A 21,750-nucleotide genomic window follows, 5' to 3' on the forward strand; every position below is an offset into this window, starting at 1 on the left:
AGCCATTGTCTTTTCAAGTATGTTCTTATCCTCATTCTGTCTGCTGTCTCCTCCTGGATCTGGGCTAGCTCTCTGAACTTTTGTCTTATGTTCCCCCGCCCCCCACCCCCCCCCCCCCCCCGTTTCTGCTGTGCTATTTCAGATAATTTGGGGACCTTCATCTTTTAGTTCCTTAATTTTTTAAAATTTATTTTGAGAGAGAGAGCACAAGCAGGGTAGGGGCAGAGAGGAGAGAAACAGAGAATCCCAAGCAGGCTCTGCACCGTCAGCACAGAGCCCGATGCCAAGTTCGAACCCACGAGCCGCCAGGTCATGACCCGAGCCAAAGGCCTATGCTTAACTTACTGAGCCACCCAGGTGCCCCTAATTCCCTAATTTTTTTATTCACCTGTGTTTAATATACTACTTATCCTAACCATTACATCTTTCATTTCAATTGTTTTTTTATTTTTAAAAGTTTTAGTCCTTTCTTTTTCAAATTTGCTTATTTTATATGATCGTTAAACACATTTTTTGCTGACGTGTGAAAGTTTTTACTTCTTTATGAAAATATATTCACAGTAATTTTGTAATCTATGTTTGATAATTCCAAGACTTGCAGTCTTTTTGGTCTGATTAAGGTTTGTCTCCTGGCTCTGGGTCATCAGCTCATGTCTTTGTGCTTTTTATGATTTTCCTCTGAGCAGTCTTGCCTGGAACCGTATCTGTGGTAATCCTTGGAGTCCTACGTTAAGGGTGTGGGTTCCCCGGGAAGCATTTGCATTTGCTTTTCCTGCTGCTAGAGGGTTCTACTGACCGCTGTAAATTACTGTTTGAAGTGTTTTGGCCCACACTGGTGGCACAAATTAAGGAAGCTTGGGATTTGATGACAGGATCTCAAAGGAGATCTGGAAATGGTTTTTCCCCTCCATCTAGCTCCAAAGTCCTAGCTTTATAGTGGGGTTTGCTCTCAGATACCTCCCACCTTAGCTGCATCATAGTCTTTATTTTTTTAACTCCTACCAGCGACAGCATCACCGGAGTCCTCTACCTACTGAGGAGAATTACCCTTCTTGTCCTTATCCCCAAGCTCTTCCTTTTGCATGTTTGTCCTCACAAGTCCCATACTTTTGTGGCAATTTAGCAATCCATTTAAAGTCATTTTGAAGGTACCTTATCCCACAGTTTTAGATGTTTTCAACAAGTTGGTTACTGGAGGTATATAATTACCATACTGTAGAAAAACAGACTCCCGGTTATATTTTCTTTCATCTTTCACGGCAGTATTTCACAGACCCTAAAATAGCTTCCCTGCAGTTGCGTATGACGACTTTGGCATTGTTTGGTGGTCAGAGTATGGATTCCTGTCAATAAAAGATCAGATTGGCCCACCCGAGATTACTATTTTTATAAGTAAAAAAAAGAAATCTGTTGGATATTGACGGATTGATATGGTTCAGTCTAAATGCTCTGTAGAAGAGGTGGTCTGCTTTCCCTTGAGAGATTTCGTGCTAACAGTCGTGGTGTTCGCGGAGTTCCTTCATTCATTGCTGTCTCCTGTCCTGACAGATTGCCCTCTACATCTGGGACAAAGGGGATGGGCGTCCCCTCACTTCAGTGCCCGAGTTTTGTACAGATGCTGTGAATGCCTACTGTGCTACCACGTTCCATTCTTTCCTACCACTTTGTGTAAGTAATAGAAGAAAGACTTTCTTGCGTATCAAAGGAAAATCTACATGCTGTGCGTGATGTCGTCTAGCACTTTACCTGTGTATTGAAAAAACCCCAACATTTGTTATGTGCCAGGTAAAAACTACATATCATGTTTCTACTAGTAACAGCCCTGTAAGGTAAGCACTGTTGTTACCCTGTTTTACGCACGAGAAGAGAAACGTACTGAGAAGTACTTGTTCAAGGTCACGCAGCGCGTCTTGGGGAGGGGGAGTGGGAACTGTGACCGCACGGACTCATTCCGGAGCCTTTGTGCAGAACTGCCTGCCACGGCTCTTTCGAGTTAGTGCGCCTGGAGTCATTTCTCTTGATGATACAGCATGTGTCTACTGGAATATCCGCTAGAATATTCCTAGAAGGGTGATTTCCAACATTTCCTGTTAATACCTAAGCCTTTTCCTCAAGCCCATCTCCTCTCGGCTGGAGACCTTGATTTGATCTCACCTGAGACTGTTCAGAACTTTCAGAATGAACTGACTTGTTATGGACATACCCTTGGTTCAGTCCCCAGGATGAGCCTGAAGACCCCTGAAATTCACTAGGTTGTTGAATTCTTCCTCATAAAGGAAAATATATGCATCATCCTCAATTGTTGTCTGTTCTTCCCAAGTCAGTCATATGGAAGTCTGTGTGTTACATTTTCAAAGATGACTTATAGGTACACACACACACACACACACACACACTGTAGTAATGGGGAAGAATCTGTAATGTTTGTGCAGTCCCTGAGGGGGAAAGCCTATCTTTCTAGACATGATGTTTGCTTGTTCTTTAATGCTCTTTTAGGTAATTTGGTGGGGTCAGCCTCCTAGTGCCTTGAGTGACATGCCAAAGCTGTGCTTAGATGTCACTCTAAACCCTCAAATGATGTTTGAGTCATGACTGAATATTATTAAAGGCCTAAGAGAGATAATAAAGGGCTCAGAAGACCCCCACGAAGCAGTCCCTGGCCTTGAGTGTAGGCTGGCCACAGTCTGCCTGTGTGCTCCCTTTCATTTGAGTGGTCAGCTTGGGCTGGGCCAGCTCAGGGCTCTGTTATTGCCCTTCCCCCCCCCCCCCCCCCCACCAAGTGTTTGAAGTAGTCCTGCCTTTGGCAGCGGACAGGATGTTGCTGTAGCCTAGACTTGGGTGGATAATACAGGGCCCATAAAAATACTTCCAACATCAAAGTAAGACCAGCCCACAGAAGGGAGTCAGCTCCTATTTTACACTAACACATCCTCCTGCTTCTCTCCCTTTGTCAAAATCTTCACCAGCTGGGAAGAGGAAAGGGAAGGTGACTAACATTTATTGGGCAGCTATAATGTGCTTAATAAATGGAGTCATAAAAGCAGCTTGACTGGTAGCTATTCTGACCATTTTCTAAATGAGCCGACTGAGTTGAGAGCTGAAGGCTGTTGTCTGGGTGACACAGTGTGTATAGGGCAGTCTGGGATTTGGGCCCAGGTCTGGCTGACGTCAGAGGCCTTGTCAGCTCAACTACAGTTCCTGGTTTTCCCTAAAACTGAACCCTGGAAACAGGTTTGATATCCTTGACGTCGGTGAATTTCACCTCCATAGCATGTGATATCTGACATGGGTGTGAATGTGGATGTTCATATAACATAGACTCATATGTGCATATATGTTTTCTTGTCTTTTAGGGACATCCAGTGAAGAAAGAGGATATATTTTTCGCAGTAAAAACATGCAAGAAATTTCATGGTGATAGAAGTAGGTTTTGTGTCATTCATTTTTATTGAACTTTTAAAATCCAAGCTGCCTTTAAAAAAAAAAAGTACAGACCAGATACAAACTCAAGAAAGGGAGAATGAACACATATATTGAAGTGAAAAGCAGTTATTTAATTAGTACTCCTCATCATACCATTTCAGTCACCAAGATCAATTAGAAAGGATAGTTTTGTATTGAAACATGAGTGTCCCTAGCCCTTCTGAATACTGTTCAGAGTAGTGTTTTAAATTGGAAATGGGAAATCTCAGCTGTGGTAATCTCGGACACAATGTGTGAATAACAATCCATTTTGCAGAATAACGTCCTATTTTGTCCATGCACCGTCTCTGAACTGTACGAAGAATGTTAGAGGGGACTTCAAGGTGAGAGAATGCCAGTGAAGGATGTTTTCTTAGAGACTAATCCTTCTTTTTACATTTCTGTTGGATGCACACATTGGAACTTTCAAAGTAAGATACGTATGTGCTCACGAGAAGATTATGTTACGGAAAAGACAGCAGGTGGCTTATACACAGTGGTCCCTTCTTAAGGAAATCTTGGCATGCAGACGAATGTTGTTTTTATTCAAGTTTTTGGTGTCATTACAGAATTCTACTAAGTTATGGTGATAATGTAAAAGAAAAAGCCCACCCTAAATATAAGTAGACATAATTTTTTTCTTTTTTCGCCTTATTTCAAGCTGCACTTTTCTGAAATTGAAAATTAGACAGTCTTTTGCATTTTCTAATTTTAGCATATATTTTAATTTTTTTCCATGAAAAGACTGTCGATTTCATGAAGAGTGTGATATTTATGTAGAAGAGATTTCTAAACCAGCTGTCGTTTTCATGGGATTGGAGCGATGGGGGAAGTTCATTTATATAATTTATTTGATAATATGATTCTTACAAATTATGTTTTAAAGGGGAACATTTCCCAAATAAAAGAATATTATTATTTGGAATTCAAGTATTGTTTAAGATATTGACATTAATTAAAATCTGGTTATGATGAACAGTTTCTTCAAAGTACATAAGTATAAACATTCGTGTTTACCTAAAATAGCCACATAAAGTGCCAGGTCCTATTAAATCGGCCTAATATATGCACTCATTATGCAAGGAGTCCTAAAGGCTATTAAAAATCAACATAGTGTCAACATTGTCATGATTAACAAATTTAACCTAGATTTAATACCCTTTTTCCTTTTTGAAAATCAGGAAGGGCTTTTGGGGACAATTTTTGACATATCTTACAAAAAATTATCAAAGGAAATGAATGAGGCGACTGCTTTGTTTATTTTTTTTAAGCCAGCAGAAATGTTCAAATTGATATTATTTGATCTTGAAGCTGCACTTGGGAGTAGTGACTGCTTTCATAATATTGATGTTAAGGACGGTGGCATAGTCTCTTTTGAGACATTTTTCAACGGACAGTAAAGCAGTAAAATTAGGGACCATCCCTGTTGTAGTTTTCATATTCTACAGAAATGAAAAAAAAAAAAGTGTGCTAACTTAATAGTTTTGAATAATCTAGTTTATTGCCTTCTTGTTGGCATAAGCTTGAGGTCATCTTTTCAGGTCTCCGTCAAACGCTTTTATGTTTGAATTTTAAGTCAAAGGTCTTTAAAAATGACAAGTCTTCAAAGCCTGTTAGGAGCGTTGAAACCAAACCTCCTAAAGCTGGATGCGTTGATTGGCTGCTATGAATTTGGATCCGAGGACACTGCAGCCTGAGACTTAAAAGGTAGCATGAGGCTTTCACAGTTGGCTTTCCGTGGCAAGCCATCTTTAAACTTGGATGTTTGTTTGAAAAGGTGGTCTAAGGCAGCAGGATTCTAGGGACTTTGACGTCCATATTGCCTGATGGAAGTGAGCCTGCTAGGCCACGGGGCTCCTTTCCTTCTTTTGGGCGGCTAGTCTAGCCACCAGTGGGTCCAGAGAATTATGCAGTAATCGTATTAGTTACATTGAGAACACCATAGTAGCTGCTTCTGCTGACCTCTTCTGCATTTTCTGACGTGTTTTTTACGTACGTTCTATCGTCTGCGTTCATATTGACCATTCCACATGATGTGGTAATTAATGTTGTTATTCCTTTGATACCGTAGAGAAATCAGAGTGTGGGACAAGACGCAACTGGCCCACGTTCTTGTAGACTATTGAGTAGGAGAGCTGGGACTCGGGTTTTCTGGCTCCAAATCCCAAATTCTTTCTGCCAGAGCACAGCTATAGTGTAATCTCCTTGGAGGTATTACAGTCTTAACACTTGATAAATAGCATTTGATATTCATTTTGACATTCTGCTAGGCCCAAGGTCATTTTTGACTTGGCCAGAAGGTGGGAAAGTAGGCTTTTTATTTTCAGTAGCAACGGGGATAGCCAGGAACTGAAATCCACAGACGATCTCAAAGATAAACCAAGCTGCTCAGACAGGGATGAGAGTCTACAGTAAAGCAGAATATATAGACTGGGGTGGGTTTTTTTCTTTTTTCTTTCCCTGTGCACTTTGTGGTAGAAACAGTGAAGTTACAAAGGCCAAAAGACAAGGGGAAGAAAAACATAGATAAGACTGTGTATCTATCTTTGGAAAGCTGAGAGTCGGCTATACTGTTAGTGACGTATCTGGTGGCCGGTTCTCACTTGTGGGTGCCCTGCCCCTGGATGCAGCAGACCCTAGTGACGCCCCCCACCCCAGCTCCTTATAACGTTGGCCACATCCAGGATGAGGGATGGAACTTTCTCTTCAAGGCTCCAGTCAAGGCAAGGGAAATATACACTGAACTCATTTTTTGTATTCTCAATGGAGAATGGATAATAAAGGCAAGTCCCAAAATTAAAAAGAAATTATTTTACATCTTGTACCTTTTTGGCCTAACAGTGAAACCAACGTTTATGTAACTGCTTTGTGCCTGGATTTTGATTTAAATGAAATAAAGCATTCTTAGGACACAGCAAAAAATATATTCTATCTTTTGGCTTAAGAAAGAAATACATATTGACACCATCGAAATAGCAACACGCTCTTGAGACGCACGCAGTTAGTGGGGTTTGAAAGAAACTTTAAAAGTATTATATAAAGCAAATTAGGCATAGCCTGTAAAATTATGTTTAAGCAAGGAAAAGGCCTCTGGAGTTTTAATATTCTGCTTGTTCACTTCCTCTTGGGTTATGTGTGTTTCCACTGGGTGACGTGAGCTGTCAGAAAACGCAAGGAACTTTCTTTGCACCATTTGGCCCTGCCGTTCCTGTGCGTGTCTTGAGTGTCCCGTGGCAGCCACTGTTTTTGTTCATCAGGTGGTGGGTCGTGAGATGCTCTCCTCCTGCAGCCTCCTCTGATTAAAGAGGTAAAATTGCTATTTGCTCAGCCTTTTAGTTCCTTTGCACAGCTTCGTGAGCACCTCAAAATAAACTTTTTTCCTTTCAGACCGGAAAACACAAAACAGCCACCCACCCTATTATCTTTACTGCAGTCATCTTGTCTAGAAGAGGCGAGTCTGAACAAACTTATCGAAAGGAGCGTATGGTAGCTGGCCGTTGCGAGTAGAGAGGCTTCCGGGTACTGCGGTTACCCTCTGCTCATTTAATACACGAGGCTTGAATGAAAATGCAGCCAGACAGAAGGCTACGCCGCGCCGAATGATGTGATTCGATTAATTATGAAAGAGAGGACGGGAGTCAGGTGCTGCCCTCCCCCTCCCCCTCCCCCGGCCCTCCCCCTGGCTGTGGAACAGATAGCGAGGTTCCGGGCTGTTTTAGATGTTGTTGTTTGAGAGCAGCCGCGAGGCTTGCTTTTCAGTTCTGCGTGTATCTCCTCTTTCAAAGCAAGAATGATAACACACCCTTGGGGGGTGTGTCTCTAGCCCTCCCCTGAGGAGAGAGGAGCAGTCAGGGTCTTGTCATGGACGTGCATACAGAGAAGAAAGGTCCATTTGTCCGTTGAAACTAGCAGATTTCCTAAAATCAGGAGTCCTTCACGTTTGATTGTGTGGTAGTTCTCGCACGGGGTTTCAGTGTCTCGTTCATTTTTCACTTGGGATCGGAGTTTTGCAAGTAAATTCACCGGGGGTAAAAATGTGTGTTCTGTGCCTCGTAGCGAGACACATCTCCTCCTGCTTCGAGTCTGTAAAGCCATGTGGAAGATTTATGCCATCTGTGCAGTGGGGTTTTTTTTAATAGTAAAGTTTTACTTTGCTCCAATTTTAAGTTATCTTGTGGCAAACCTTCTTGAAAGAGGCATTCACTAGTGTTTTATTAGGTGGTAGAAAGCAGGCTTCTCTGTATCGGAAACGAGATAATGGATCGCGTGACTATATTCAGCTATTTTCTCTAAGTTCAATGTCTTTAGGAATATAGCACCTCAAAATAGAATATCTTATAAATAGAACGAATTCAGCCTAGAATTCAAACAATGCCCAATATTTTAGAATAGAGCAGTATTTTAGAAGTTTTAGGTAATTCGGAATCAGCCCCAGTTGAAAATAAAGGCTTTACCTGCGGTTGCAGGAGACTTAGCCTTAGTTTTAAATTCTTTACCAGATACGACAAATGCCTCAGGAGTTATAATGATCAGGGGACAGGCGATAACAATTGTTGAATGCTTTAGGGATAATAGAACCGTAACACCTTACTGTGTTAAAATGGTGGCAACAGTCTTGTGCCAAATGATGCCTTGCCTTTTTGAGTGAAACCTTCCTTTAACGCTAGTTCCACAAATGGCCCTAAGCCTTTTGTTGGAACGTCTACAAAATTCAGTCCTCATTCAACTATTTATCGAGCACCTGCTACATCCCGGCCACCGTGCTAGGTGTTGGAGAGGGAGGTAATTCTTACCTTCAGTGAAATTTCTGTTCCAGCAGTTTCTAACAAAACCTGAAAGCAGGTAGTTGGGTGCAGCAAAGGACTCGCTCTTGATTTGAATAGCCTTTAAATCAGCCAAGAAGAAACACCTGTGCTGTTTAAGAAAGCTACTGGAGCAGACAGGAGCCGAGGGCTAAAGGCTGAGGACCGTGAAAGCAGACTTTGCACAGCTTGCAGCACTGAGTGCTGGGGACTGAGGAAAATTCTTGACCTTTCCTCACAGCTTCTTCCAGAGTCATGCAAGGGAGGACATTTTACCCAAGCGTGAACATTTAGCGGCTGCAAGCTGCAGGGAGCCCTTTTCCGGGGTAAGTCCTCTGCTTGTGACATGCAAACTGCCACTGCAGTGCCAAGGTGAAGATTCTTATTGTGCTGGAACTTGAAAGTAGAACGGAAGAGGATTTTTTTCTAGCCGCCCCCCTCCACCCAAGCAGCCGCATCTATTATTATGCATCTTCTCTATTATTATGTTATCTATTATTTATGCATCGTTGTCTATTTTGACAGGAACAAATCTCTGCCTTTCTGATTGCAGAAGAATTACATTTTAAGATCTAAAAGTTATTTAGTGGGTTGCAATAGGTAATTTAGAGGTTATAACAAATGTCCAGAATTCACAGGTCTTTCTTAAAAGCTGGCGAATAATGAATAAAATGGCGTGCTTTGGTATTTTATATACAACGGCTGTCTGAGTTTGAGTTTGTTGACACGCATAGCCAGACACTTGGATTTGGCATTGCGTTGGGAGTTTTTGCATACGTTTTTATTTGGGCTGGGAAAAAGGAAAAAGAGAAATGATCTGATAAAAGTCTCAAAATACTGACCTGAAGATTTAAATTCTTTGCGGTGGAGAGTCTTAATAAATTACCAGGGTTTAAAATCTAGATATGATGATTTTTTTTTCTATTGAAAAACAGAAACCTCTTCTCAAAATTTAAAGATGCACAGCCACTAACTAAAACACAAGTATCTAAGAAAATAATTACTTATATATTGGGCCAAGTGAATTAATGTCACATAATCAGGCAGAATTCCATCAAGGGTGGAGACAGGAGATGATTAAAGTTAGCTCTGAATTACAGACAACCTGGAAAGTTTTCTGTGTTCTTTTTTAAATTTTATTAGAAATTTATCTGTTAATGATAGAGGTCAAAAATACAGTAGTGGTTCTCAATATTACTTCTTCCGCACTTTTCAAAAGTGCAACACAAGCCTGTTGGCTATTCAGTGCAGTGACTCTCAGTGGTAGGGTCGCGCCCTCCATAGGATTGCGTGGTTCTGTTAGTGTGTAGTTTGAGAAGCCTCCTACCCTCATTGTAAGGGAGAGAGCTTTGCATCTCAGCCAGAAACAAAGAATATTCCCATCCCGTAGAGGTAATTTTATTCCTCACCCCTCTGAGAAGCATTTTATTTTTTTTTTTTTAAATTTTTTTTTTTCAACGTTTTTTATTTATTTTTGGGACAGAGAGAGACAGAGCATGAACGGGGGAGGGGCAGAGAGAGAGGGAGACACAGAATCGGAAACAGGCTCCAGGCTCCGAGCCATCGGCCCAGAGCCTGACGCGGGGCTCGAACTCACGGACCGCGAGATCGTGACCTGGCTGAAGTCGGAGGCTTAACCGACTGCGCCACCCAGGCGCCCCATCTGAGAAGCATTTTAAAAATCCAGTTGTGAATAGTAAATGAAATAGCCTATGGGGAAAAGAGGAAAATTAAACACAACAGTATTATCAGACTAGAAAATGTATCATTACATGGACGTGAGAAATGTGGAGTCACCAGGAGTGAGAAGTATTGGGCTCTAAGGTACACTAAAAATGTCTCAAGAAGAGGGTTCTATCCACCTGCTGCCCTTGACAAACAACCTGATATTTCTCAGGGTGGGAAAAGCAAGCACGTTAGAATACCTGAAGAACAACAAATAATGGTTCTCTTCCTTTATAGGTGGTAATGCTGCCCTTCTGAGATTCTAAGCTTCCTTATGTAACTGTGCCAGTGACTGTCACTCCTCTCATTTCAGTCCCCATTGTAAAGCAGACCTGGGCAGGACAGGCAAGTCTCATTGAATACTACAGTGATCACGCAGAAAGTTCTATTCCTACGGTAGATCTGGGGATTCCTAATACAGATAGAGGTGAGTCCTTAATTCTCACTATTCTTATTCAGAATGTCCATTCTGGAAAGAGAGTAAACTAGGATGAAAATGAAATATCTTAGAATTACTATGATTTTTGCTTTACGTAAGTTTCACTTCCTTCCCTCCCAACGTCTTTGCCCAGGGATATGGACCAATTCTCTCAGATTAAGAGCTGCTTTATAAGTACTAAGAAAGGTTGGAAGTTGTTGGGCCATATCAATACGGAGCACATGACAATTAGGATTACTTAACAGATTTTTTTTTTATACCTTCATAATTCATTGTGACCATAATGGAGTGTCCCCAGTTAATTTATCATCTTTCCACACAAAGCTTCTCCGCATTGAATTTAGCAGCTTAACCCGCCAGGATTGTTCTATGCCTGCTATTTGCCAGCCCCAGAAGCTGGGAGAATAGGAACGAAGCCGATGGTTTCTGTCCTCATGAAGCTTATGGTCTAGCTCACGTTTTGTGTGTAATTGTCGCGTAGTGTTTACCCACGTTTTGCACTGGTTATGTGTGGCGTAAGCTCTGTGATATTCATGTATTTTGTTAATATTTTAATTAGTGATGATTGGTAGTGCACCGGTTTTTCTCTTCAGATTCTGGCTTCAAATTAAAAACATTTTTTATTTCAAAAAAATGCAAGTAGAAAGCTGGCCACTTTACCTGCAGATGCTCTTTGTTCATCTCACTTTTTATCTAGTGTTCCTGTCACACTCTTTTCTTCAGTTTCTGGTTCCCCATACCCTTTTAGGAGTAGAAAAAGAAGTAGTAAGTTGATTTTCTTGTTCTAAAGAGTAATTTATCTGGATTATTTCATGGTCATGTCTCTCATAATGCCTTGATTGATAATGCACAGAGTAGAATCAGATAAGCCATTCCTGTAGTTATCAATTCTTCTGACAAGGTTACATATATTACTGAGTCTGTCTGTTGCTTTGTTTCAGAAAAATGATTTTAGACTGAGGTTTTTTTTGGTTAAGCTTGCTTTTTAGATTGCAATTTAGGTTGCCTTTAATATTCACTTACTCGTGTATTTCTTATTCGATTTCTTCTTTTGTGTTTAGTCTGACATTATTATTGCTATTCCTATTTTGCCTTGCTCCAAAAGGAATTTGAGATGGCCTTCAAATAACGGTTAAAAATACATTAAGCGACTAAGAAAAATGAAAACAAAGGTCACATTGAGTGGTTTACTATTAGGTAACATTAGCTTGTTTTCTCTTGTGTCACCAAATATTTTGTTGCAATCTGGGGTAGATTGCTGTTTACTGATTTGAGTTCTCTTCCCAAGCATTTTATTCTTAGCTTGGGCCCCAGCATTTTCCATTAAAGCAGTGACGTTTGTCTGTTGGCATCTGAAGAACTGTAACTTAGTCCACACTGTACTTTTAGGGCAGAACCTGCCACATGAGGCTTACATGAGGCTTACAACTTTGTCTGGAGTGGAGATAACTGGCCCCGCCTCCGATTGGCTCAGTGACCTTGTGTTATTCCTGTCTCTGGGTCCCCTGATTTCCCATGTGTGAAGTACATGGCTTAGACTTCATGATCTCTAAAGCTCCCACAATGGTTCACGAGGCCTATGCAAATTACAGAAAGCTAATTTTTTAAGTTTCTAATTATTCCTGTGTATGTCAGCAGTTAAGCTTTTACTTTTAAAACCTTAAAACTATAAACATGTTTAAAATGAGTTCTATATGTATTTTAAAGAAAATATTACATTGTAAGTTCTCTTTTTGCCTTTCCTAGGTCATTGTGGAAAGACATTTGCCATTTTGGAAAGATTTTTGAATCACAGCCATGACAAAATAGCATGGTTAGTCATTGTGGATGATGACACGTTAATAAGGTAAGGAGCCCTCATCATCCTAGGGTGGCTTTATATTCTACATATATTCAGAAGCTAGGATGGGTACTTCTGCTTCTGGCCAAGATGGAGTAACAGGGACTAGATTTACCCTCACGTTTGAAACAATGCCCCAAAAAGGACAAAATATATGAAACGAGGGGTTTTAAGACCCTGGACATTAGGCAACAAAGGACAGTAACCCATGAGACATATGAGATGTATGAAGTAAGTTCTATGACAGCCCCAGCTGACTGCCTTAAGAGAATGTAAATAGCTGCTGAGGGAAGGGAACCCAGTTGGAACGTGGCCAACTCCTTGAGTTGAAGAGATGATGCTGAGAGCCTGGGGTGACTGAGACCCATTAGCTTGCAGGACAGGGCACTGGAGAGGGAGAGCTGCACAGAAAGAACACTGGAGATCTGTGGGGGCTCCCCTCAAATATTCAGTTGAGTATTGATCAGTGCATACATGTGAGGAAACTACTGGACGCTGGGGAGAGAACCAGCCAAGATGATGAGAGGGGATGGCGCCCAACACTCACACAGGGCTGAGTAGGGTACCTATTTCCACCAGCCAGACTGGGAGACCCTGGACTCATAGGGTGTTGGGTAGAGTAGATAGCTATTTCCCACTATTAAAGCAAGATACTTCTATATCTAAGTATTGCTTCAGTCCTGCCTAAGAGATCTTAAAAGACCAAACTGTTTCCAGGTAACTAGTCTGCATCCAAGAACAAAGCTCAAGATTTAGAGAAGTACCAAAATATCCATCACCCAACAAGGAATCACAATGCTTGGCATTCAATCAAAAGTTCCCAGACATGGAAAGCAGCAGGAAAACGTACCCATGCTGAGAAAAATCAGTTGATTGAAATTACCCCAGAAATGACAGCGTTAACTAGTTATTTATAACTACAAGTTCTGTTAGTTACAGCTTAGTAACTCTTACATTTATTCAAAAAGGGACATGGAAGGTATAACCAAACTGAACTTCTAGAGATGAAAACTACTTTGTCTGAGGTGAAAAATCCATTGGATAAGATTAACAGCTAATTAGAACTTGGAGAAGAACGTATCGGTGAACTTGTAAATATTGCGATGGTAACTGTCCACAGGAAACACAAAGATAAATAATTCAAAACCAGTGAACAGAACATCACTGCGGTGTGGGACAACGTCAGGTGGCTTTGTATGTATGCAATTTGGAGTCCCCAGAAGGGGCATCTGACAAATATTTAAAGAAAGATTTTCAAATTTGATGAAAACTATAAACCAACTGATCCAGACACTGATTCCAGATCCGTGAACCCCAGACACTACTGTGAGTGTCCAAATGGAGCACAATCACCTCCAAGAATGGACTCTTCCAGTAACATCGTGTGTAGCATTTGTTAAATCTCTACTTCACTTGTGTCATCAGTCCTCAGTACAGTCATGTTTTGCCACATGTTCATTTAGAGTTTCTTTTTTTGTTCATCTTTACCAGCAATAATATCTAATTGCCTAGTGAGGTCTTAAACGTGTTTTAGTTTGAGCTTGTCACCTTTTCCTTGCGAGACTCTCAAATCATCCTCAGTTGCATGAACTCTTCTGGCTTCTCCTAAGTCATGAAGCTGAATAATTATAAGACTGAGAGGTCAAAAATTCAAAAACTAAAAAAAAAAAAAAAAAAAAAAAAAAAAAGAAGAGGACAAGAAAAGGGAAAAAGCAAAGCTAGAATTTTAGACTCAGGAAAGAAAGAAAAAGGCAAATTCCTCTCTGAAGTTATGACCAAAATATCCAGAAGTAAACAAATTCAAATGAGAATTTAATAAGAGACATGGATAAAAACTAGGAAAGCCTTCTAGAAAATGAAAATGGGGTCTGTTAGTTAAAAGGGTGAGAAAAAAAGTGGTTAAAATGAACATGTACTGAAGTCCAACACCTGTATAATTGCAGTTCCTGATTGAAGAAAATAAAACATAGAAATAACACTTAAATTACCAGAATAAAAGAGGACCTTAATGTATATGTTAAAAGGGCCTACCTGGTGGGTGCCATGGAAAATTGACCTGGGATCATCCACCTCTTCCCATAGCTTGACAAATCCAATAGATTTTGATAACGTCCTCTGAGTCTTGTGGCAAAATGATGAAAGAACAAGAAAGTAAGCCTGGCATCGGAAACAGTAGAGGAACATGTTAAACTCAAAAAATGGTGAATCATAAATTTTATATACAGCTAAGATGCTCTTCAGTATCAGTAGGAAATTTCTTAATGTCCACCAACTAAATGAGTAGTGTGCACATGCATCCTTCGTGGGGAATGTATTAGAGAAAGAACTTCATGCAGACAAGAGAGATGAAATTTGGGCAAGAGGACTGATGGTGAATATTTCATATATTTAACTGTAAAGTTAAAACAGGGTTGGGGAATAGGTATATAGGTAGGGGAATGGTATATAAATATAATATGTTTTGACAAAGTAGAAAGTATGTAACTTTAAAAAAATGGAAAGAAAAAGGAAAGTAGGATAAGATCATGGCTTATTGTATAGCTAGTAGATGGGATTCAAAGGATACCGTGTAAAACTGACAGATCTTAATACTATTAAATAGGAAAAACACAATAGGCATAAAAAGTTAAACACAAGATAATGGGGGGAAAACTTCCAACACCAAGAATATTTTTTAAAGCAAAAAGTAAAGAAACACAGTAAATAGTACATGTATAATTCAAACCCAAAGTAATTTCAGTGTAGAGACCAAATATTATGAGTTGTGTCACTAAATGTGAATGGGTTTAACTCACCTAAGAACTTTCAGATTGGTTCATAAAACAAACCCCAACTCTATACTTTTATAGAAAAGACATACATAAAACAGTCCTTCAAAAGTGTAAAAGGGATGGATAATTGCCAAGCCAATGAGAATTAAAAAAATTCAATTCTCAACTCAAAAAAAAACAAGAAAAGTATAAAAAAGCCAACCCAAAAAAGCATATGGAGGGAAATAAGAAAGATACATGTGGAAATGATGAGGTAGAGAAAAAGACCAAATTAATGAATGAGAATTTTGTTTCTTTGAAAAAATTGTATTGAATGCTTTTCTCATTTAATGGTATCTATCGCCTGGAAATCAAAGTGCACAAGAATATATTTAGGAACAAAGGGGAAATAAACATGCCTGTGTCTCCTTATCTTTCCATAAACAAAATGAGGGATGGTTGAACCATGAGGTTGGTTTCTAAAAGGACTGGGTGGAAGAAGAGGATAGGTGGAGTAGGGGAGGGTATGACCCTACTGAATTTATCTTTTACTTTAGTTGATTGGGAAAGCATATTCATATTTTACAAATTTGAAAATAAATCAGTAAGGACAGGATTAAAGTCAGTAAGGACGGAGAGCAAGCTGAAACAAATGGACCCGACTGTGTTTCGAATGAAAACATAATCCCACTGAAGGAAAACTATAACTGATGCAAGTAACAGTGGAAGACCATATTTATAAGCGTACCTTACGTGTGGGAAGAGGTGAGGAATGGCAGACAAATCCTGAATTTGCAGTTAGTCTGATTTTTGTAGTGGTGTGGTAAAGCAATTCTGCAGTTATTTTAGGTACACTGGAGGATTGAGCAAATGGTGTTGGAACCTAGGGTTGTGCAAGAAGGAAATTGTGCAAGAAAGAAAATATGGATATGGAATCAGGCAGGTCAAGAGGTCTATGAGAGGAGATTGCAAGTGGAGACATTTCTCACAACTCATAAGTTTTGTCAGACCCATGATTTCTAACGTATGTGTACATGTGAGCTTCCTAGTTCTTTCTAGAAAAGAAGACTAGAAGCAGATATCCCAGTAGCACTGACCAACTAGGGGGCACTGTGGTGCCGGCTGCCCCACTGAAAGGAACCAGGCCTTCCCAGAGAAAGTGTGGATTCTAATGCTGAGGCAAGAACATTTGGAACATTCTTCACCCCCCGCCCTTACTTTCTGGTATAAAAAGAAAAGCGCGTTTTAGGAGGACAAAGAAGCAGGCTAGAGTGGTTTCCCATTGGCCAAATTTTGGATAAGCATCATATAATTAAGGACAATAATAAATTATGAACCATTAAAATTAGGAATCCATGAGTTCATGCTTATAAGAAATAGAAAATAGGTAAATAGGTAAAAATAAATCGGGGAGAAAGGTGGTATCTTAGAGTGGGCACCGTAACAGAATACCATAGGCTGGGTAGCTTAAAACAATAGAAATCTATTTCTCACAGTTGTGGATGCGGGGAGGGTCCAAGATCAAGATACTGGCAAGGTAGGTGTCTGAGGCCTCTTCTCTTGGGTCTTTGTGTCCTCACATGACCTCTTCTTTGTGCCCCACGGAGAGAGAGCTCTCCAGCGTCTCTTCTTACAAGGACATTAATTCTATTGGATCAGAGTCCTACCCTTAGGACCTTATTTAACTTTAATTACCTCCTTAGAGGTCCCATTTCCAAATATAACCACACTGGGGGCTCTGGCTTCAACATACAAATTTGCTGTGGGCACAATTCCATGCCTAGCAGGTGGGCTCTTGCTTGCAGGATAATGAAGAGTTGTGACTTATAAATGTGGAGGTCATGATGGGGTGGGAAAAGCCATCACTTTGTAACCATCATAGTAAAGATTAAAGTAACAATCATTAATTGACGCTGAACGACGGGTACATTTTAATGAGGACAGGATATTTGCTGGTGTTAAAGCGTCTGCCCGGAGACTCTCGGAAATAGCAATGGAAAAGCGTAAGATGTGCGGATGACATAGGACCCCCAGCTCACCTTGTCGCATGGATACACCTAGATACCACCCACGTCCATGTAAATAACCCAGAAAAGGACCCAACGGCTGACAGAACAGAATCTTCACACTAAACATAAAGAGGCCACAACAAAAATGGTCGGAAGGGCAGAGATGCAGTCAGGACCCAAGCTGACCAATGGGGCTGTCCATGGGAGGGCCACTACAAGCATGGATAAGGGAGAGGAACGGACCCCACCCTGGGCACCCCAGTATGAAACTACCTGCACTGGGAAGATGAATCCCCAGAACACTTAGCTTTGAAGACTAGAAGGGATTGACATCGCCTGTCTTTACAGTCAATGGGGCTTAACACCTGGCCCTTTAAATTTCAGAGGCTCAGCCCTGGGAGAGCTGGAGTCCCCACCCTTAAGAGACAGCATAGCAGCCCCACTGAGATACAGCATAGAAGCAGCAGTGTGAAAAACACCTGGGAGAGAGAGATTTATTAATCTCAGGATGTGTGCTGGAGGGGCAGGGATCTTTAGGAGACTTCTCTAAGAACAAAAGAGTTGGCAGTCACCATATCCCTCCCCGCCCCCCATCCCACCAGCCTAGACCCATGGACGTGTGCAGAAACCAGCACAGTGCTAACACTCTCTGTGTAGTTTGCTAACCATCTGCCAGCCCTGTGCTTTTGTGCAGACTGTCCCTCCAACCAGGCCTTGGCAGGAGTTCTCTAAAACAGCACCAGGTCTCCTCCCATAGCAAACTGGAGTAGACCTTGCTAGCAGTGTAGACGCACCCCCTCCACCCAGCCCACGGTAAGTCCATCCAAAGTGGTGCCACAAGCCTGGAAGTGTGCAAGCAGCCCCAGTGGGGGCCGGCACCACTCCAAGGTGACTCCCGCCCCTGGGAGAGGGTAAGATAAAAACACACCAGTTCTGTGGTCCCAGCAGTGGCCTGGGGACAGACAATTGGTCTGACTGTGGGCCCCACCCACCAACAGCTTCCCAGGGGACGATACAGGGAGAGTGCCCTGTAGCTCAGTGCTACTGCATCTCTGGCAAATCCCTGGTCTGACCCAAGTCATGCCTAAGGCAGCCCCAGACTAGCCCATTAACAACTGAGGGACCAAACCCTGCCCACAACAAACAGACAACTGGGCTGAAGGCAAAAGCAGCTCAGCCACAACAATACGGTGCATACAACACACAGAAGAGACAGCCCTGAAGTTCAAGGTTCTGCTGAATAGGGGCACTGCACTACAGGGTGCCACAGGACCTAGTCTTCATAAGGCAACTACTTTGAAGATCAGGAGATATAACTGTATTTCCTAGTACACAGAGATCGACACAGAGAGTTAGACAAAATGACACAGGAATATCTCCCAAACCAAAGAACAAAATCCTAGCAAGAGAGCTAAATAAAATGGAGATAAGTAATATGCCTAGAGAATTTAAAGTAATGGCCATAAATATATCCACCGGACTAGAGAAAAGAATGGAGGAGCCCACCAAGACCATCCACAGAAAGAAAACAAAGAACCAGAGATGAAGAATTCAATAACAAAGTGACAATACACTAAATGGAATAGTAGACTAGAGGAAGCAGAAGAATGGATCAGCAACCTGGAGGACAGAGTAACGGAAACCAACAAGTTGAACAGGAGAGAGGAAAAAATAATAAAATAAATGAAGGTAGCTCAGTGACACCATCAAGTGTAATATTCACATTATAGGGATCCCAGAGGGAGAAGAGAGTAAAGAGGGCAGAAAATTTATTTGAAGAAAGAATAGCTGAAAACTTCCGTAATCTAGGAAACAAATCCAGAGGTGCAGAGAGCCCCCCCCCCAAAGTCAGCCCAAGGAGGTCCACACCAAGACACGTAGAAATTAAAATGGCAAAAAAGAGAATTTTAAGAGGAAGAGAAAAGAGTGACTATATCATGCCACTCCCTTCTGGCCTGCAAAGTGTTACAAGAAAACAACAACAACAAACCTTCAGCCAAGAATACTCTATCCAGCATGGCTATCTTTCAGAATAGAAGGACAGATAAAGAGTTTCCCAGACAAAAGTTAAATGAATTCATCACCATTAAACCAGCCCTATAAGAAATGTTAAAGGGGATTCTGAGTAGGAAGCAAAGACCATAAGCAGGAGTAAGAAAAGTAGGAAACACAAAAGTAGTAAAATTAAGTGTGTATATTAAAAAAAAGTCAAGAGATTAACAACAACAAAAATGGATATTAAGTATTATACTATAGGCCTGAAATTGGGGAGGGGGGGGGGAGTAAAGACTTAGTGCTTCTAGAATGTGTTCAAACTTAAGTGACCCTCAATATAGACTGTTATATGCATAAAATGTTATACATAAACCTAATCAAATAAATTAGTAATGGATATGCAAAAAATAAAAGGAATCCAGGTGTATCACTAAAGAAAGCTAGCAAAATGATAGAAGAGTACAAGAAAGGAACAGAGAAGAACTACAAAAACAACTATAAAACAAAATGGCAGGAAGTATATATCAATAATTACTTTGAATGTAAATGGACTAAATGCTCCAATCAAAAGACACAGGGTGACAGAATGGATAAAAAAACAACACCCACTGATCTGCTGCCTACAGGAGACTATTTCAGACCTAAAGATACATGCAGATTCATAGGGAAGGGCTGGAAAAGCATTTATCATGAAAATGGAAGTGAAAAGAAAGCCATGGTAGCAATATTTATGTCAGAAAAAAAGACTTTGAAACAAGGACTGTAACAAGAGACCAAGAAGGATACTACATGATCATAAAGGGAACAATCCAACAAGAAGATGTAACAGTTGTCAATAGTTATGCATCTAACATGGGAGCACTCAAATATATAAAACACCTAGTAACAAAGGAAGTAATTGATAGCAATACAATGATAATAAGGACTTAAATACCCCACTTACATCAGTGGGTAGACCATCCCAACAGAAAGTCAGTAAGTAATCAGTGGCTTTGAATGACACATGGACCAGATGGAACTGATATATTTACAACATACTATCCTAAACCTGTGGAATATGCATTCTCCAAGATAGCTCACATGTTAGGCCAGAAAATAAGCCTCAACAAGTTCACAAAGATTCTAATCCTATTCATCTTTTCCAACCATAACACTATGAAACTAGAAGTCAACCACAAGAAAACAAAATCTGGAAAGAACACAAATACATGGAGGTCAAATAACATGCTACTAAACAATAAACAGGTTAACAACAACAACAAAAAAAGTAAAAATATACATGGAGACCATTGAAAACGAAAATGGTTGGGGTACTTGGGTGGCTTGGTTGGTTAAGCATCCGACTTTGGCCCAGGTCATGATCTCACAGTCCATGAGTTCAAGCCCTGTGTCAGGCTCTGTGCTGACAGCTCAGAGCCTGGAGCCTGCTTCAGATTCTGTCTCTCTCTCTTTTTCTCTGTCCCTCCCCCACTCATGCTCGCTTGCTCTCGCTCTCTCTCTCTCTCTCTCTCTCAAAAATAAACAAACATTTAAAAAAAAAAAAGAAAATGGTGGTCCAAAATCTTTGGGATGCATACAAAAGCTGTTCTAAGAGGGAAATTTATAGCTATATTGGCCTAACTCAAGAAGAAGAATCTCAAACAATCTAACCTTATAGCTAAAGGGGCAAGAAAAAGCAAAATTAAACCCCAAATTGGTAGAAGGAAATAATAAAAATTAGATCAGAAATTAACAAAATAGGAACTAAAAACATAGAGCAGATTATCAATGAAACCCAGAAGATGGTTCTTTGAAAAGAATAAAATTGATAAACCTTTAGCCAGACACATGGAAACAAACAAAAAATCAGACTCAAAATCAAAAATGAAAGAGAAATAACAGACTATAGAAATACAAAGTATTATAAGAGACTATTATGAAAAACCATATGCCATGCTGAACAACCTAGAAGAAATAAATTCCTAGAAACATACAACCTCCCAGAACTGAATTGGAAAGAAATCGAAAATTTGAACAAAGTGATTACCGGCAAGGAAATTGAATCCCAACAAACAAAAGTCCAGACCCAAATGTTGAATTCTACCAAACATTTAAAGAAAAGTTAACACCTATTCTTCTCAAACTATTCCAAAAAATAGAAGAGGAAGAAAAGCTTCCAAATTCATTCTATGAGGCCAGCATTACCCTGATACCAAAACAGATAAACATGCTAGAAAAAAGGAGAACTACAAGCCAATATCCTGATGAACATAGATGCAAAAATCGTCAATAAAATATTAGCAGACTGAATCCAACAATACATTAAAATAATTCACCACAATCACGTGGGATTTATTCCCAGGATGCAAGAGTGGTTTGTATTTGCAAATCGGTAGAATATATCACATTAAGGGAAAGGATAAAAACCATATGATCATTTCAATAGATGCAGAAAAACCATTTAACAAAGTACAACATCCACTCACGATAAAAACCCTCGACAACATAGGTTTAGAGGGACCATATCTCAGCATAATAAAGGCCATATATGAAAAATCCACAACATCATACTCAATGATGCAAAACAGCTTTTCCTATAGGATCAGAAATAAGACAAGGATGTCTACTCTTGCCACTTTTATTTAACATAGTACTGGAAGTTCTAACCACAGAAATCAGACAAGAAATAAAAGGCATTCATATTGGTGAGGAAGAAGTAGAACTTCCACTATATGTAGAGGACATAATA

General features: G+C 40.4%; 1 protein-coding gene across 3 annotated transcripts in view; it reads left to right on the forward strand.

Annotated features, from left to right (window-relative positions):
* The window catches only part of B3GLCT (beta 3-glucosyltransferase), a 118,963-nt gene that overhangs the window by 66,207 nt on the left and 31,006 nt on the right, over nucleotides 1–21,750 (forward strand). For all 3 annotated transcript variants that reach the window (XM_042994843.1, XM_042994782.1, XM_042994727.1), the window contains exons 9-12: nucleotides 1,549–1,668; nucleotides 3,354–3,423; nucleotides 10,303–10,416; nucleotides 12,175–12,274. In XM_042994843.1, the coding sequence (XP_042850777.1) occupies nucleotides 1,549–1,668; nucleotides 3,354–3,423; nucleotides 10,303–10,416; nucleotides 12,175–12,274 (404 nt within the window). The remainder of the gene's footprint in view (nucleotides 1–1,548; nucleotides 1,669–3,353; nucleotides 3,424–10,302; nucleotides 10,417–12,174; nucleotides 12,275–21,750) is intronic.

Source organism: Panthera tigris, chromosome A1 (genome assembly GCF_018350195.1).
Source record: "Panthera tigris isolate Pti1 chromosome A1, P.tigris_Pti1_mat1.1, whole genome shotgun sequence".
Taxonomy (NCBI): Eukaryota; Metazoa; Chordata; class Mammalia; order Carnivora; family Felidae; genus Panthera; species Panthera tigris.